The 18,516-nt window shown below is 38.1% G+C and overlaps 1 protein-coding gene across 1 annotated transcript in view; it reads left to right on the forward strand.

The window, feature by feature from the left end:
* MOXD1 (monooxygenase DBH like 1) overlaps positions 1–11,727 on the forward strand; it is a 49,924-nt gene extending 38,197 nt beyond the window's left edge. Inside the window, exons 8-12 of the mRNA XM_030946558.1 lie at positions 1,025–1,216; positions 3,942–4,001; positions 5,738–5,880; positions 8,384–8,552; positions 11,234–11,727. Of these exons, the coding sequence (XP_030802418.1) occupies positions 1,025–1,216; positions 3,942–4,001; positions 5,738–5,880; positions 8,384–8,552; positions 11,234–11,398 (729 nt within the window). The 3' untranslated portion in view covers positions 11,399–11,727. The remainder of the gene's footprint in view (positions 1–1,024; positions 1,217–3,941; positions 4,002–5,737; positions 5,881–8,383; positions 8,553–11,233) is intronic.
* The last annotated feature ends 6,789 nt before the right edge of the window (positions 11,728–18,516 follow it).

Raw genomic sequence — 18,516 nt, forward strand, 5'->3', positions numbered from 1 at the left:
GACCTGGGCATGTGCAAAAGGCTTCTAATGATGAAATGAAAGCCTGAAAGGTATTCTTACATCAGCCACAGAAACTGAAGACCTGAGCAGGTTTTACATTTATTAAGTTCTTGGTTTCATTAAAATAACTTAAATATCTCTGCAGTTAAGGGAAGCACTGTCTAAAATCTGTGGCAACTGTATAATGAGAGATTCTCATGGACTTTGTCATCTATAGGGAAAAGTTGAATTAATAACATGGTTTACAATGAAGCTAAATTAGATACAAAATTTAGATTTGTTCTTGGTGGTGTTAAATATTGTGTATTGTCCTGGCATTTTCAGCCTTAAAACTCTTGAGTAATCCATTATCATGAGGCTTCTGACCCTAGGGCTGTTCTTGAAAGGTATTGTGATCACAGTTTATTTCTACCTTGAGCTCTGAAGAAGAATTAAAGCTGAGCATACTCAACATAAAATTTAGATCAGTAGATGTCAGCTAGAATGGGAGTGATGCCAGATTTGTGTCAATTTGGAAAAGTTAATTTGCAAATGTTTTTGACCTGGAGAAAAACTTTTAGATGTAAGCTTATAGTATTTCCCTACCAGTTCACTTAAAGTAGAAGATGGAAAGTAGAAGATGTTACAACTACAGCCTCTCAATTTAGAGTGCATCTCTTGGCATCATTCATAACTGCAGAGAAATTCATTTTCACAATAAACATCCACATTCATTAGTGTTAGCCATTAGCACCAAAATAATGTGCAGGTTTTAGTACTATTCCTTTGAAAGTCTTAAAACTATAGAGAATTATTTGCAGTCCAGTTGGTTTTCATTTTAACAGATGGGTGCATTAGGAGTAAAAACATGTTTTTGTTCTAAAAAATAATCACAGATTATCTGGTTTTGCTCCAGACTGCATTTTTCAGTAAACGGAGTGAATTCAAAATGCATTAATGAATGTATTTTCACTGTTTGTAGATGGAATTACATTACATTACTTTTCATTTGGGAACGCTGATGGTGTTGGTTTCTCTTGGCCAGGCTCTGGGTGCTGAGAGACCTGCTGGGATTCAAGTGTTTGCAGTACTTCTCCATGCTCACCTTGCTGGCAGAGCTATCAGGATGCGCCACTTCCGCAATGGCGAGGAGCAGAAGCTACTTGCTTATGACGATGAGTTTGACTTCAACTTCCAGGAGTTTCAGTACCTGGATGAAGAAAGAACCATCTTGCCAGTACGACACTCTTAGTTCTTTTCCTGAAAGTGTTTAAGAGATCATGTGCCTAACATTTTCCTACCTTTAGGATTAAATTTGCCGCAGAATTTCTTGGCCTAGCATCATAGAATTCTTGGATGTTCTGTTAATTTTTCCACTTGTCACAGAGCCACTCATGCATTAAAGTTTCAGTGTCTCAGGAGTGTCCACATGAGACACCACAGAACTGGCTTGGTTCACTGAATCAAGCTATTCTTTGTATACATTTGATATCCATAATAACTTGAACTTTACCATCACAAATGTTTGAACAAAGCAGATTGGAAAATCCCTTGTGTGCCTGGCTGTATGATCTTCATGAATCCTGAAAGATGAATAATGGAAATGCCTCTTTATGGCTTTACAGAGCTGTGGGACCAAGTAGCATACCTTCAGTATTTGCACACAGCAAGTATCCAGCCTTACAAACATGTTTAAAAATCAGCCAAATCTTCTGTTTGTTTCACACTTTTTCTTGTTGGGAGTAAAACTCCATGCTCATGTTCCACTTGATGTTTCATTAGTAAACAAAACCCTTTGAAAGAAGAAATCATACAACTCTGTATGAGTTGAGAGAATACAATACATATTGTATTCCTGAAAATAATGCGACAGAACTTGTAGAAATATTCCAACTACAATTATATTATAAAGCAGTAGCTATGCATTGGTATTGCATGAAAAGAGTCTGTATTTTTAGTTTATCAGTCGTTAAAAGTTATTCATTCTTCTTTTGTTCCACCCAGTATCTTTTTTGAAGTTTTGGCATGGCGACAGAAATTTTAGTCCTGCAAAGTCTGGGTGCTCCAGATCTGGCCAGGAGAGCAGCTTGTCCTGGTGCATGTGACCAAGCATGTTTTTAAATTGCCAGTTGCAAAATGTCAAAAAATTGAATTTATTTACAATTGGAATCACTAAAGGGAGATGGATCTGAAAAGAACATTGAAATGACTGTACTTCAAGTATGGTCAGGAGCCCCGTGGTTTAAACTTCAGGGGCTTCTCTTCAAGCCCCTTTCTCTCTTGTGTCTCTTCTCCCACACTGTGAGACTTTGATATTTGTACTTTAAAGACAAGAAGCTAAAATGCTAACTTTATAGTTTAATTTCTACAGCAAAACCTGGATGTTCAAGTGCGGAATTTCCTCTTTGAAGTCAAATTGCTCGTAGTCTAGGGGCTTCAAAGACAAAGTTACCTCCTTCAGGAAAGAAGGTTGAAGGGTTTAGGAAGAGGGCTGGCAGAAGATGACAGATTTGCAGAGAAAGCTTTTAATATTTTTAGGAAAATTCATGCAATTATAACAGAAGACCTTTTAAAATTCAAGAACATAAGGGAATAGACAACAGAAAAACTATAAAGAGTATTTTATAGTAACAACAACTTGAGAAAAAAAGCCAGCTCAAGTAGAAGATGGAATTCTTTCTCTGAAGAGAACCATTTTTTATGCTTTGCATTTTTATCTTATGCAAAACTACCAGTGCAGCTTTACACTGCAAGGCTGGTCCAGGCCATAATTCAGTAGTTACTTGAGATAGTAATGGTTGTTCCTAGGAGTAAGCTAGTGATAAAGATTAGTTTTGCCTGGGGGTTCATTAGCAGGGGAAGGAGTTGAACCATCATTTTTGGGGTATACATACATCATCTGGTGTAATTCAGAGAACAATTTAATCAATTAATTAATAATATGATTTTTCATGTAAATTCTTGTTATTCTCTCTTTCTATAAGATCTCCCAAGAATGTAACCTTCTTTCAGCTTGTGGAGTCCATGTTATTTTTTTCTTCACATAGTAGCACTTTCTTCTCCATTTGGAAGCAGCAGATCTAGTCTTACAGAAGGAGCAATTTTAGTGAATGTTATCCAGTCTGTAAGATACAAGAGCCAGAGACCTCATTGGCAGGAACAGAGTATTCCCCCTGGAAGCAGTGACACTGTGCTAGCTCAAGCTACTTCAGAAACCTCTGTCTCCATTTGGCTGACACGAGGCTGATCTGTTTTTTTTTTTTAGGGAAGTGTAATGGTTGATAAGGGAAGATGATGATACAAAAAAAAATCCACTTGATTATCACGGTGATTTTCAAATTTGTATTTGATTAGGTACAGGGAATGAAACTATTACCAAATTGTAGATCAGTTTGTCAAGACACCAAAAAAGTTAATTGTATGTGCTTGAGAAGGCGAGTATTCAGCCTTTCCCATACATATCTGTCAATGTAGTGAAGTCTTTGCCTGCCACTCCTCTACTCCCAGGCTTGGCAGAGATATAGTTGTTTTTGTGATGTGGAAAGACTTCTTTTCCTCATTTGCCAAATATTTCTATTGAAGTTGGCTGTGTAAATTAGCCTGGGTAAAGTAGCACTGGATGAGTGTTGCAGCAAGAATCATTTGTTTACATTGTCTACTATATAGTTTTCCAGAAAATTGGATGGTGACTGGGTACCTTCATTGCTATTTTAAAAGAAATCCAGACAACACTTTTATTAAGACTCTGTTTAAATCCATGGGGGATCCCTGAGGATCTGGATAATATGAATGCTAAGTGCCAAGGCCTTAACATATGGCAATTACCTAATCCTTCACTCTTTCAAAAAGTCATATCCACTGCTCTGATATTTATTACTTAAGTGCTTGCTGTCATCTGTGGTTACCTGAAGCTGGTGTTGATAAAGTTCAGAACTGTGAACTTCCTAAATTTTGTATTTCAGGGGGATAATTTAGTCACAGAATGCCACTACAGCACTGTGGACCGAATTCGCATGACATGGGTAAGCAATATTTTGGTGGATCAAAATAAGTACACAGATAACATTGGGGACTAAAACCTTTTTCACAGAACACTGTTTTAAAAAAGTGAATTTACTTGCTAATTGCTGTGTGCACATAACTATTTATTGTCTTTCCTTTCATAGATTCTTAGGTTTTAAAGTCATCTGAGCTATTGTGATCTTAGTCTGATCTTTTGCTTAAGGCATTCATATGACTAGTTTGTAAAAATAAGCACATCAGCTCATAAAAAGACCTTAGAAGTCAAACTTTTCTGGTATAAGGAGTGCTTTCTTCACAACATGTATTAACATGCAAATTCTGCGTACTCTAATGAGTTATTTTTATGAATTTGTTACTCATTTTTCCCTGGAGTTGTAATTTCCAGTTCTTTTGTATTGATTTTTAGATAAGCTGTGATCAGGACATTTTCCAACTGTTTAGTTTTGTGTCTAACACAGAATCCAGGCAGAATGAAGGTCTTTTGAGACAGGGAGAGGTGTTGAGAAACCACTCCTCCCTACTGAGGGTGTCCAGCTCTGGTTTGGCACAGTCTCCCAGAAGCAGCTTGATAGGTTAACAGAGGCACTGACCATTGCAATGCAGTCTCTGGGTTTTGGAGGTGAAGTAAATTTGGTTACTTGGACATGGGCCAGACTGTGCCAGTTGTCTAGGAACACATAAGAGTGATGCCAAACCCACTATGTCTATGGGAGGGATATAGCTGCCTGTGCCAGGGTCTCATGCTGCTTCCTGGGGAGTGGCTGGATCCAGACCTCTGGGAAGTGAGACCTGAGGGCTGTCTGCTTTGCAGGGGAAAACTGTTCCTGGCATCCAGAGAGCAAAGGGATACTTCTCCCTAAGTAATGGATTGCATGTAGGCACATGCAGTAGTTATTTAATGAAACGCAAAAGAGCAAGAATGAAGGCTTTTTGTCCTGAGTTTTTGTCCTGTTTTCCTGTGTGGTGACCACACTAACTCTTGGCTCATGTGTTTTGTTTTCTCCATTCCTATTCCTGTGGTTCCATGAGACTTGTGGAACTTTTCCCACCCAGGATTTAGGAACATGCAGTTTATAATCTTTTCCATGTTTACCAAGATTAATTTTAAGCTGGTTTGCACCATGGTTCTCAATGGAAGACTGTTTAAGAGTCTGTTTCTTCTGTTAGCTAGAAATATTATTCTAATAACTGACTTTATAAAGCATGTTCATTTTTTCTTGAGTCAACATTATCTGTTATATATAAATAATTTATTTCCTTCTTGCTTTTTATTGGCATATGTACTTACAACCTGAGTTCATAGAGATTCATATTCCATCCCAGCCTCTGTTTTACTAGTCAAAGCTCACTTAATTTCTTATTAAACAGATTAATTGTCCTACAAGAATTTTTTCTTTATCTGTTCCACTTTTCTGAAACGTGGTAAATCTAAGTCCCTCGGGGGCAACTGAAAGCAAACCTGAACTTCTCAGGACACTTCAATATAATATGAGCCTTATTTTATTCACAGGTGTTCTTTCTGATGTCTTTTAACTTAGAAGCTATTGCTTGAGCTTCCAGAGTATTTTGTAATTAATTATGTAATAGCCTCTTCCTACTTGATAACCTCATGTACGAGATAAACTTGTCAAATTTGGCCTGCTGATAAAACTTTCATTAGCATATGAATGCTAATCAGTGGTTTAATCTGTGGGATTCCAGTGCTATCCTGATTAAAGAAAAATCCCATTTTCAGGGTGGTCTGAGCACCAGGAATGAAATGTGCCTGTCATACCTGCTCTATTACCCGAGAATCAACCTCACCCGCTGTGCGAGTATTCCAGATATAATGGAACAGCTCCAGTTCATTGGCGTTAAGGAAATCTATCGACCAGTCAGGTATGTAAAATCTTTATGAATATGTGCAGCACCTCTGTTTCTGTCTGTGGGATTCTTGGATCATTTTTATACAACTTTTCTTTCTTTCTGGCAGAAAGAAAAGAAACATAGTCACTGTGCCACTTCTTTTGGTCAATATGCTGTGCTGCTATTTTTCCTGCCAAATTATTTTGCATCTTTTTTTCTTCTGATAGAAAAGCAGTTTATTCTTTTAAGGAAATAATACTGTTCACATTGTTTTGGTTTTTTTTTTTTTTTCACCACATACATTTGTAAAGACGCTATATATCAATGTTTTAAATCTATCAATTTATTAAAACATGTCAATGTTTCATATATAGAGAAGTAATTTTGAAAAAGAGTTTGTGAGCTGGTTATTGAATTTCCCTGGGTAGTTTTGTTGACAGGAATTCTGAGGACAAAAATATGTTCCTTATAGTGTTTAAAATTAAGGCATCTCAACAGGAGATTGTACACAGTGAGAACAGTCAAAAGTGGAATGCTCCCAAATGAATGAAATGCAGAAAAATAATCAAACAATAAAAAGTTGAATGAACATTTTGTGGTGAAAGGTGAATTACATTTATATTTTTAGTTGCACCAAACTATGGTAATAGTAAGATTTTAAAATGAAATTGATAGACTAATAGTGTGTCATCACAAATTTTAAAAGTTGTCTTTGCTTATACAGTTTATCTTTACAAACCATATAAAGCTATTATTGCAAAATAATTTGACATACAGGCTTAGTGGTCTTAGTTCTGAAATTTATATTCAAGAAGAGTTTGAAGGAAGTCACAGTGCAATCAATGTCTACATAATTTTCCACACTATTTCCATTTACAACCTCTTTTAATGCAGGGAGAACAGAGTTTCTAAATTAGTCCTATCTAAAAGAGTCTTTCTGAGCTTAGAAAGAAAATATTCTAACAAATGTATGCTCTCTTGAGTGTTCATTCATGATAACTGTACTTAAGGAAAAAATGCACATTTGGCCTGGGGAAATAAAGATGTTCTGAATAGAGTAAGTATGCAGACTGTCTGCCACAAATGGAATAGTAATTAGAAGAGGAGATTATTAATGCCTCTAGTATTTATGACCTAATCCACAATTCTTGTTTCATTAAACTCTGTCAGCCTAAGGATATGTGACCTGATCCTCATCTCTCTTGTGTCAGTCTAACACTAGAATTGCTTCACTGACTCTTCCAAAGTCTCTCCTGACTTTCAAATGCAAACTGGGAGTAGGATCAAGGCATTGTGGCTCACTTTAAAACATTTTTCCTCTGTCTGGTGGCACAGACAATAGTTTAAATCATGAGAAGATATAAAATTGGGCCATAATAGTGGCCTGAGTACCAAAATACTTGGTTAAAATCACAGTCTCTATGCCTAGATGTTGTGGAGCAGAACTCTGGCATAGGCAATTTCCCCAGAGCAAGTGGGAGACAGCCTACTACAAGATAACACAGATCTGTTTAAAGTGTTCTGAAAAGATAACTCATGCTCCAATCACAGTAGTAATTAGGTTACTTGATAAAGGTTTAGATACTTCTGTTCTTCCTCTAGCTGTATTGATTTTGTGTTTGTAACAGTTTGATTCCTTCACCGTGTTTTTTCTGTTCATCTCATTAAAGTCAAACAAGGAGAAAGCAGAAACAATTGAAAAGGTTGTGGGTTTTGGTTTTTTGGGTTTTTTTGTGGTTTTTTGTTGTTGTTGTTGTTGTTGTTGTTGTTTTGTTTTTTGGGTTTTTTTAAATTTTATTTTCCTATGTTAAATTTTTAGTTTTCTTTAGTAATTGAAATCTCATTCCTTCCCTTTCCACGTGGCTGGTGGCAAATGAGATTGTTCCCATTTGTTCATGGGAAGGATTCCCACACTTGGCCAGACAGATCTTTCAGAGCAGTGCTGCAGGTCTCTAAACCACCTTTGGCCAAAAGTACCCTTGCAGGCAGCTTGTAGGAATATGCCAAAGGGAATGTCCACAACACTGGTTATTATCTGCTGCCCACCAGTGCATAACAGAGCAACTCCTGTGCTAGGCTCAGTTCTGACCTGAGCTTGGCAGAACCATCTGGAAGCAGCTTTCTAATGGCAAAGGTTCCTTGGCACCCTGGCCTGCCAAAACTAGGAAAGGGTGTGGCTTTCTTTTGTTTTTGTTTTCTTCAGAAGTTACACAGATCTGCTTTGTGTTGCTTGTGCATTGAGTTTGTGGATCAGAGAAGAGCAATGCAACTCTTGAAGTCTTTCATTTCTAAAAGCATCTGGTAGCAAGTACTAACCTGCTGACAACGTTTCATAAGGTTGTCAAAATCAATGAAACTGCATCAGTTTTCAGTAGAAGGGAACTTAGTTGAAAAGAGAACTTAGTGAGCTAGGCATAATATACACAGTTGTAGTGCATTTATTTTTCTGAGTAGGTTCCCCAAAAGTTTTCCTCATTCATTTCAACTTGATAGTTTTTATCTATTTTTTCTAAATTAATTGTTTGTTTTTCTCTAGGACTTGGCCTTTTATTATCAAGAGTCCTAAGCAATATAAAAACCTGTCTTTTATGGATGCAATGAACAAATTCAAATGGTCCAGATCAGAGGGTCTCTCCTATAATCAGCTTGTGCTTAAACTACCTGTGAACGTGAGATGTTCAAAAACAGATAATGCAGAATGGTCGGTAAGTCTGTGTACTGAAAAGGAGGCAACGATGCCATTAAGCTACTTTGATTTACTGTGTTTCAATACATGTGAATAACTGTCTGATTATATGTCTTCAGGATGTTTACACAGCTATATTTCATTTACATACAATAACAAATGATGAGAATGTTTTACCAGTGCTTTTGTCTAACTTGAGTTCTAGAAGCATTTAAAAAGAATAGAGAAGTTGGAGCTTTAATCAGCACTTGGGATCAGTAACAGGAAGATGGAGTCTTTCAGTGGGGCTGGGACTGATCAGAGAGCAGCCATGTGTGTCCAGGTGAAGTGACCCTGCCGGGAAGCTGTCCTACCTTGGCTACCTCCATGGTCAGGGACTTATGTTAGGGTCTTGCAACAGATGATTTGAAATCCCTATATCAGATTTCCTCTCTGAGACACCTTCTAGGGGAAGCTTACTGACTGCGTAATGAAGCCTCAAGAATCTGCCTTCTTAACTTGGGCATCTAGACAACCCAAAGCTGTATGAATACTCTTGCAATAAGTCTTGCTTTTTTAATGGTCCTAGAATTGTCTATAGTATTGGGCCAGAAAAATAAAATTGGATAGTCTGTTCTCTTTGTGCAACTTATTAAGATTTTATCTTCCATGGTTTTACTTTCCCTATTGTCTTGATGAAAAAACCTGTAAGAGAAAAAATAATTCCCCAATAAATTATTATTTATTCTAAATATCTATTGGTATTTTACCAGGACACTGATGAGAAAAGTTGTCATCTTTAATGTGGATGTTTGTTTAAAAAGAATGGCTGGTGCATGTCATATCATCCCCAAAATGGATGCTTTTAAATATGTATTCCTCTTTGAACTCCTTTACAGACTCCACATTCAAGGCTTTTACTATTTTGAGATTTTCTGTTCAGAATGAGAGGCAGTCTCATTGTACCAGCTTATTTCCTATTGTGATTTCAGTCCAGCGTAGCAGAGCTGCTGTGAGATACTACTGATGAAGTCATTCCTATGAAAGGACTTCTGCCTCATCCTCCTCACCCTAGAAGATAACCCATGCTTCCTCATAGTGTTTCACACAGTCCTTTCAGGTGGTGAAGAAATTGCCCCTCCTACAGTAGCATTCTTGGGTTTTTCCAGCATAGGTCAGACTGTTCTACCCATTGGATGACAAAGGAATACTGTGTGCTTTAAGTAATCAAAGAGGTTCTGCCCCATTGTAGACCTCCTGTGGAAAGTAGTTGTAGACAGAAAAAAACAGTTGTAGACAATACTGTGACTTCACCAGTTTTGGTTAAACTTCTTGACTTTTACAGCTGCTGGCTAGTAGCAATTGCATAGCCACCCTTTCACTGATTATTTGTCAGAGGACAAGTCAAGGTGATGAAAAGCACAGAAATTTTATCAAGAGGGGATAGGCTGAGGTTTTTTTAATGGTATACTTTCTGGAAAATGCTGTTGCTCTTTATCTTACAGGATGAAGGAACAGTACTTACAACTCAAAGAATGAACTCACTGGAACTGGGAGTTCTTAGCTTTTCCTTAATCATAGTTTCCTTTTTCAAAATGACACGGGCATATTCTTCAAAGCTAAGATTAGGACTCTTTCCTTTCCCTTCCCTTATTAGTGATATTACACTTAAATGACCATCCTCATCAAAATCGGGGACAGATTTAACCGGAATGGCCAAACAAACCCTGGGTTGTTATAAGACTGAAAAAAATTGAAGCAGAGGAACTGAGTTGAAAATACCTTCTTTTTTCTATAGAGTTGGTCTGTATTTCAGTTTTACTTTTGTGTTGTGTTTGCTAAGATTAAGTCAGTATTCAGTTGGGGTTTCATTTTAGGGTACAGAATAATAGCAACATAGATGAAGTCCCCAAAGCAAGCATATGCTGTACAGGTGGGCATTCAAACTTTCAGAAATGTGCCCAGGAGCTCACTTTCTGCAGAGCTTATTTTCTTTAACATGCAGGGAGTAAATTTAGGAAAAGCAAGCTGAGCTGTGTACACAAATGTCTCCAATTTCATGTCAAAACTGTAGCAAACACGTAGTTACATCAAATCCTATAAAATTGCACTGAGTTCTATGGGAAGGGTGAAAAATGCTCAGTACATAGCAATATGACACTGCTGTATGTGACCTTGCTCAAGCAGGGACATGGAACCCAATGACCTCCAGAGATCCCTTCCAACCACAACCATTCTGTGGTTCTGTGGAACAAAACCTGTGTACACAGTTTTAGCTGTTTTGTACGTGCAAGTGTGAGCCTTGCACTCAGAAATGAGCACATTCAAATATCATCCTATATCCCCATAGCAGAGTGACACTGCCAGCTTTCGTTTTTATTTGACAGAAAGATGAAAACAACAACCAAACCTGCCAAACAACCCCACAAAGAAAAATAAGGTTATTCAAATCAACCAACCAAAGTCTATCCTTGCTTGACTGGAGAGATGCCAGTGTGTACTGCTGCTCTTGAGCTGAGAATGTTGGATATACACACTGGCTGATCATTTGGCACGCAGTATATTCATATTTTTACTGAGCTTGACGTTTGTGAGCGTCACCGCCCAAGTACAAAACTATCAGGAGACTATCAGGCAAGCTGCCAATTATCTTGAGAGCAAAAAGAGTTTTCTAAACTTATGTGACGAAACTCTGATAATTTTTTGCTATTTTAATTTCAGATCCAAGGCATGACAGCTTTACCTCCTGAAATCGACCGACCATACAAGACAGAGCCAGTAATATGCAGTTCATCTTCCTGTTTAAGTTGCAGTTTATTCCTCACCCTGTTGTGTATTGTATACATCACTGCCAGTACCATAGGAAACACTGGGCCCTTTGTATAATAATTTTTATTCATCTGTGTTCTGTATGCCATGCAAGTTCTGATGTGTTTGCACTGTTGCTATTGTAGATTTATTTTTTTACTTATTAATGAACTAAATTTGCTGGATCAAAACAAGATGTGTACATCCTCTGGAAACTGTGGGGTTTTTGGTTTTCAATGTAAAATATGTATGAAATACAGTAGGTACACTGACACATTGCATATTGAAATATTTTCCTGTACCATTTTCTTATACTTTGTCCTGCCTCTTTCACGTGGTGCTTTCAAAGTCATCTATGTATATGGGTAAAATTAATAAACTAAAAGCAACTTAGTTAATCACAATCAGCCTGGTCTGTGTTGTATTATTTTGCCTTGATTGTTGTTATCTGCAGGTAATGAAATCACTGCTGTATGGACAAGACTTGCAAACATAAATTTGGGCGTGTCTGGCTGACATGTGCCATAAAGCTATGGGAAGGATTCATTCAGTCTGGGCATTTCTGGGAGCAGCACACTGCAAAACCATCTCAGCTCCTGAGATATGAGAACTAAGTGTGCTAAAGGGATGTAAACACAGGCAGAGCCCCAAATCTCCTCATAGTGAATCCTGTACAAATCCTTTGGCTTGGTTAGTTAGGCTCTGCCATGCACAGGGAACTGAGCCTGCCAGGAGCTATTGTTAGCGCATGCTGAGCATTGCAATAGGCCAAACTGCTGATTAAGAGGTTGTTTTTCTGTCTCATATGTACAAAGTTTTATTTATATTCAGAAATTGGCAACTCTTCAACTCAGATGGTGTTGGGTAGGGAAGATTCCTGAAAGAGACACAATTTATTGCTCCCCAGTGAAATTATGCCACACAGTAGAAAAGAACTGAACATTAAAAAAAAAAACCATTCATTTTTGTAGCCCCACTGCAGTTACAGTAAGCTATAATTTTTTCAGTATTGCATAAACATTTTTGGAATGTGGCTGTCAAAATAAGTTAGTCAGGATGCTGAGAGTGCTTCCCTGATCGGTGCAACACCTGCTCTACAACTAACCTCTGTAGGCTTAGTTACACACAGGCTTTGTTATGTACATTTTATGACATTGAGCACTTCTGTGCAGTGTGGTGAGTCCAGAGCAGATCAAGAACCTGAGCTAAAATGCTTTCCTGCCCATTTTTGTTCATTAACTCTTAATGACTGATATCAGCTCTCCGTCCAGCTCCTCTTCTTAAGCAGGGCAGGCTGTTTTATGCAAAGAAATATCACATAAGAAGGAAGATGAGGAGATGATCTGGCAGCTGTCTTCTCTAAATTTGAGAAGTGAAAAGGAAAGCATCATAGAGCTGGTAGGGCTCCTCTGCATGTAGCCAAAATTACAAAGCATGTGATAGCTGACAGGAGAGAGGCACTGAAGCAGCTCCATGTCTGAAGTAGAGATGAAAGATTTGATCAAGGATAGATTAATTTTCTAGGAGCCATAACAATCTCATTAGAGAACTTATGCATAAAGGGAGTTTAAAATGAGCCATGAAGGTAAAAGTTCGCAGGGCCAGCTTTATCATCCTGATGCTGTATCTGTACTTGGCTAGGAAAAACTCCTACATGGGAGAATTATTTATCATTGTTGGGCAGCTCTAAATATACCTGTACTGTGATATATTCTGTCATTCTTCCCTTTGGTCCTGGATGAGATAAGGAAGTAGTGTATGCCAAATAGCATATGGGTTTTTTGGGATTAAGCTGCTGAAGTTTCAATAAAGAAATGTAACTATGTAGGTGTCTTCTTCCTGCCAGAAGAACTATGTTCTTCTGTTTTGTATTCCCAAATAGAAATGGTTGAAAAGAGTAGTCATGGTAAATTATAGGCAGAAAAGTCTTCTGAGTGATTATTTTTACAGATCTGTTCTTAATGTAAAAAAAGTAAGGGCCATCCTCCATCTAAGATATCATGAAGTCTAGGATGCATCCTATTCTAAAAGGAGTCAGCAGAGACCTTGGCCTTTCTTATGCTCAAACCCATCCCTGATCTGGGCATGTTTTTAACAGCTTTTCTTCAGGGAGCAAGGGGAAAAATAACAGGCAACGGAATGAGAAAAGGGCTTTTGTGTTGGATAGGAGAGCTCTTTCACATGCAGTGTTCTGTCTCATTTGCTACTACTGGCATCCATCCTAGGTTGACTTGATTTGCAAAAAATATAAATCAGATCTAGGGTTAATTTCCATTCTGTCTGTTCTCTGATTTGATGCAGTTTCTTATCTACAGGGATTTCCTCTCTGTGGGCACCCATCCTAGGAACACGTGAACAGATGGGTGTTTGGTTTTGCTATCCAGTATGGCACAAGATGATGTAAAGCAAAGCCAGCTCGGAAAGGATGTCTGTGAGAGATAGCTGCCAGCATATCAGGCAGACCTGTCATATACACTAAACACTCATTTTTGTTTAAGCCACAAGTGTTTTATGATTTCTGGAGGAATGGAAAGGAAAATTTTGCTTCACAGGTAAATAAAAAGAGAAATCAGTGATAGACTTTTGGGAAATTTCCAAATAAAAGAATCCAGGACAGATGTGAGCACATTATTACAGACACGTAAAACCAGAAAATATATAAAAACCAGTCTGAAATGGTTGAAAATTCAAACAAGGATAAAAGTGAGAAATGCCACGAGCTAACTCTATGTCACTGAAGAAAAACATGTAGCAAGCACACACCTAGTCACACTGCACAGGAAAAAGCTCTCAGACACAGATCTCTGTGGTTTTCTCTCATTACTGAGCTCTAGTAAAGCATATGTTCTTTGTGTTTCTACCCAAAGCATTCATGATAGTTATAGTTAAAAGCATATATAGTAAGTACTATTATCAAGCAAACCATGGTTGTGGAGATGTGTACACACTGGAAAATCTATGACTTGTAGATGATGAGCCCAAAAATGACTACGCACAATACATTATTTTAACAATTATGTCATTCATGCTTTTCTTTGGGTGAAAAAATGTTTAAAAGTTTCTAGTGAGAAGTCAGATACATAAATATTTTAGTGGGATTAAATATTTAGTGGATTGCATTCTCCAATTGTTGCTGAAAATCCCATTCTGTTTTAATAATATTCCTCACAAAATGATCCAGTCGCATATCACCTGCAGACTATCTATAGATGTACTATTTATAGTATTTAATCCCTTTTGGGGATTAATTTATCCATTACAAATCTTCCATTTAAACATGTGGCTCTCCTCAAATATCCCTCTCATCTAAATTGACAGCCATTTGGGATTTTGCCTGTGTGTAGTAAAAACAGGACACAGGATGTCTGAGACAGGAACATTGGAGTTTACATAGCTATAATATTTGTCCCTGTAGAGGAGAATGTCATTCTCTGATCTCATTTCCCATCCTGGAGGCCCATCTATACAACCCCATGTCAGCCCATCCTTGGCTGCATAGCGTGACATCTAGGCTGGGTGCAAGTGTGGACCAGTGCAAGGGTGAGAGGCTGAATCCCAGCTGGCGGGAGTGCGACTTTATTGGGCTTAATTCCTTTCACTGGGGAGGCCTGGCTTGTTTAAAAGAGGCCTGTTTGGCCATATTATCCCAGATGCCATAGGGGCACAAATTTAATAAACAAAATCCAGCAGAAACACTGGCCTCATTCTCCTCTTTTCTCCCATCAAGAAGAAAGTGACTATTTTTAGACCAATCATTACTACTGGAATGTTTAAGAATTTTCATTCCTTCTGCCCTTTGCCTCTTATTTTTGATTTTTGGTACATCTGTGTCTTCCATAAGGGTGAGGGGGGGGGGAGAGAGAGAGAGAGAGAGAGAGAGAGAGAGAGAGAGAGAGAGAGCAAACATCCTCAACCTTTTAGCAGAGGGTAAAGCTGGGAGAAGAAAATGACAGCTGTGACACAGAGAGCTCCTCTGGCCCACTTCCTCCACCCCCAGAGAGGTCTCCCTAGGTCATGGGTGCCCTCACAAGCAGTTGCCATCCCCTCCCCAGTGTCCTGCACTGGACACTGGGTACAGCTATGGAGTTTCCCTACTTCAGCCCCTGCAAAGTGCTGGTGGTGCAGGTGCAGTTGCCCCATCCACCAAAACCTAAGGCCTGGTGCTTAGAGTACTCACCTAGAAAAAAAAATGTAAACATAATTTATGTTTGCACATCAAATCAAGCAAAGGAGACTATTCACCTAGATTGAATTTTTAGTTTTGTGGTGTTTCCAGTCTACAGGAAAATGGTAAGGTACCAGGCAAACATTGGAAAATTTAAGATGACTAAAAATGTGACTTACGGTCTGCTTCTGGGCATACTAGAAAAATATTTACTTCAAGAAAATGTCTTTATGCTCAGCATACAACAGACCCCTGTAACAGGAAATCTGGGGCTTCACATCTGCTCTAGGACAACATATTGCAGTTGCACTACCAATGGCAACTAACACTGTGGTGTGGAGGTGAGCTCTGAGAGACAGAAAGCTCTGCTTGTGAAACACAAACAGATTGAGTAAACACTCCTGGAGACTCAGAGACTCATTGGCAAGGTAAATTACCTTTTGTGAGGCTGCTCTCTCCTTTCCTATGGATGTCTCCCATGGGTTGCATATACATCACCTTGTAAATGCTGAGTTTCTTGCATCCCAGCAAGCAAGAAACCAGCTGGGAGCTGAATGTGCTTCTGTCACTAGAGACGCCAGACCAGACTAGTTGTAGAGTTTACAACTCTGTTACAAAATTATGGCAAAAAAATAATATTGCTCTGTCTTTTAGTTTTAGAGACTTGAGCGTTTCCTGAGCACATTGCCATTGTTTAATCATGATTTAAACTTCCCTCCTTGCAGTGATTTTTAAGAAACATAACTGTGTTTATTCACTACAAATTTCTAATCTCCAGAGAGAAAACTTGGCAAAATCCAAGCTGCTAACTCCTTCCCCTGCTCTAAACCGTGAACTAGAGAATAAAAGGTTCTTAAAACTTGACACAATACCGTGAAACATTTTGCATTATGAAGAAATAATGCAAATAATTTTCTCAGTACAAGAGAAAATACATTAAAAATGCCTACTTTGTTAAGACAAATAGCATCTGTGGGTCTCCTGTTGGTTTCCTGGAGAGTTTATCCTCTTAGGTCTAAAAGAAGATGTTGTGCAGTATATTTTTCTTTCTCACAGGTTGTCTTGAGATTGCATGACTAGTTTGTCTTTAGCAGATATCTTAAAGTATTTAAGAGGATAAGGTTTGAAAACTTCTTCATAACCTGTGCAAAACCTTGCAAAGGATTTCTGGGGTATACAGTAAACTTATATATAACAAATCTGCACTATTCTGTGCAAACCATAGAAGCTGCTCGAGTGTTGGCCATTATTTGTAGCATCATGTAATAAATCTGGGAGAAGCTATTCCCAGATTGTGCCTCTCTGGGAGACTCTAAGTGAAATACTGAACCTGGACACATTTTTAGACTTGACAGGTCGGATTTGCTGCTGATGTAAGGTGACATAAATCCATTATAGAGCTATATGGATCTACCTCCTCCTTCAGCAGTTGAGGAGTTAGTGTTCTAAGGCTGGCAAGACAGAGAAAAGTAGGTCAGAAAGTTGAGAAAGGCATCTCAGGAACAAGACCATTGGGAAAAAATTAAAGATAGATGTGTCCAACTGAACATACCTCCAAAGGTTAGTGTTTTTTAGCTAGGGTGTGGAAGAGCTGAGCTATAGAGAGAAGAGAGATGATCACTGAATATGAAATTTGCAGGTATTTTTGAAAAGCATGATGGATGGAAAGAACAACTGAGTTCATAGCTAAGGTGTTGAACAGAGCTTAGGAGTTCAGTAGTGTATCCATGCCATTACCAGAAATATGTCTCCAAACCCTTCAAGACAGGATAAAGATGATGGATAAATCTGTGAAAATGGATACCACAGGGACACAGAGAACTGCCAGAAATTTACAGAGACTGTATTGGTGCTGAAGTGAAGAAATTATTAAAGAGAATCTTTTGGGAGGAGAATTAGGCAAAACAAAATTATGGAAGGCTGGAAAAGACAAGTAGCCAAGAGTTTCAGATTATGAAATCTGTACATCTTGTTGTTCTCCTATATGAAGTCCTAGCAATTTTTTAACTGAGACAGGTAATCTTAGATTTGGCAAAAACTCTCCACTTTGAGGGGCATTCCTGTCTTGGCAGAAGGTAGTCTGGTAACCAGGCAAGATCTTTCCCTTGTAAATAGAAAGATAAAACATGCCTTTTAAAGGACCTCCTTTTTCTGTAACTATCTAACTGTGTTAAAGGCCTAGTATCTGTCTGCCAAAGTTGATTCTTAGAAACTGTTCTTTTCTGGGTTTTCTATTTGTTTGGTTGGGGTTTTCTTAAACCAGACTGGGGTTTTTAAGAATGTATCTCTATTTTTCTGTAAAAAATATTTGTATGACATTGCAACAGGTTAAAAATTTTGGAAATTACAAGGTGAGGAAAAGATTTCATATTAGAAAAATACACATATTATATTCTCTAGTCAGTCTAAACCTCAACAGGGAGAGTAAAATAGATCCATCTATACAGCATTCTCTTCAAAGTTTAACTCTCAATTTTCAAATATTGCTGTTCTCCTTCCATTAGTAGTTGGACTAAGGGTTATCTTAATTTCTTTGGATTTAGTTCCCAGCTGGTTTACCACTATAATTTCCTTTCTCTGGCTCTCCCATTATTCCTATTCTAACTCTAGCTAGAATTTTTCTATTCCTCTGCTACCTTAAAACAGGTAACACAAGATCCCAGCTAATGATGGTGTTACTAAAAAAGGTTTTCACTTTTCTTTTGTCTTTTTTTTTTTTTAAGACACAGATTTTACTCTGTCTGGCACAAAGAAATTTTTATTTTGCTTCTTTGGTCCTGGTGAATACTTGAAGTATTTTCTCCTGCTCTTGCCTATAGAGTGGGATAACAGCAGAGGTAGAATTTTAAAGTGTTGACTTCTGGAATGGTAGCAGGTAAGTGCCAGTTTCCTCACAATATACTGTGGTCTTACCCTCCTGCCCATGTGCTAGCCTTGGAGCAATGGACAGCTGAGATACCCAGGCAGAAGAAATGGCTTGCCAGACTTGTGGGGCTCCGATTTTACTTTAAAACCTGAAAAAGAGAGAAAA

This window comes from Camarhynchus parvulus, chromosome 3 (assembly GCF_901933205.1).
Source record: "Camarhynchus parvulus chromosome 3, STF_HiC, whole genome shotgun sequence".
In the NCBI taxonomy this organism is placed as follows: domain Eukaryota; kingdom Metazoa; phylum Chordata; class Aves; order Passeriformes; family Thraupidae; genus Camarhynchus; species Camarhynchus parvulus.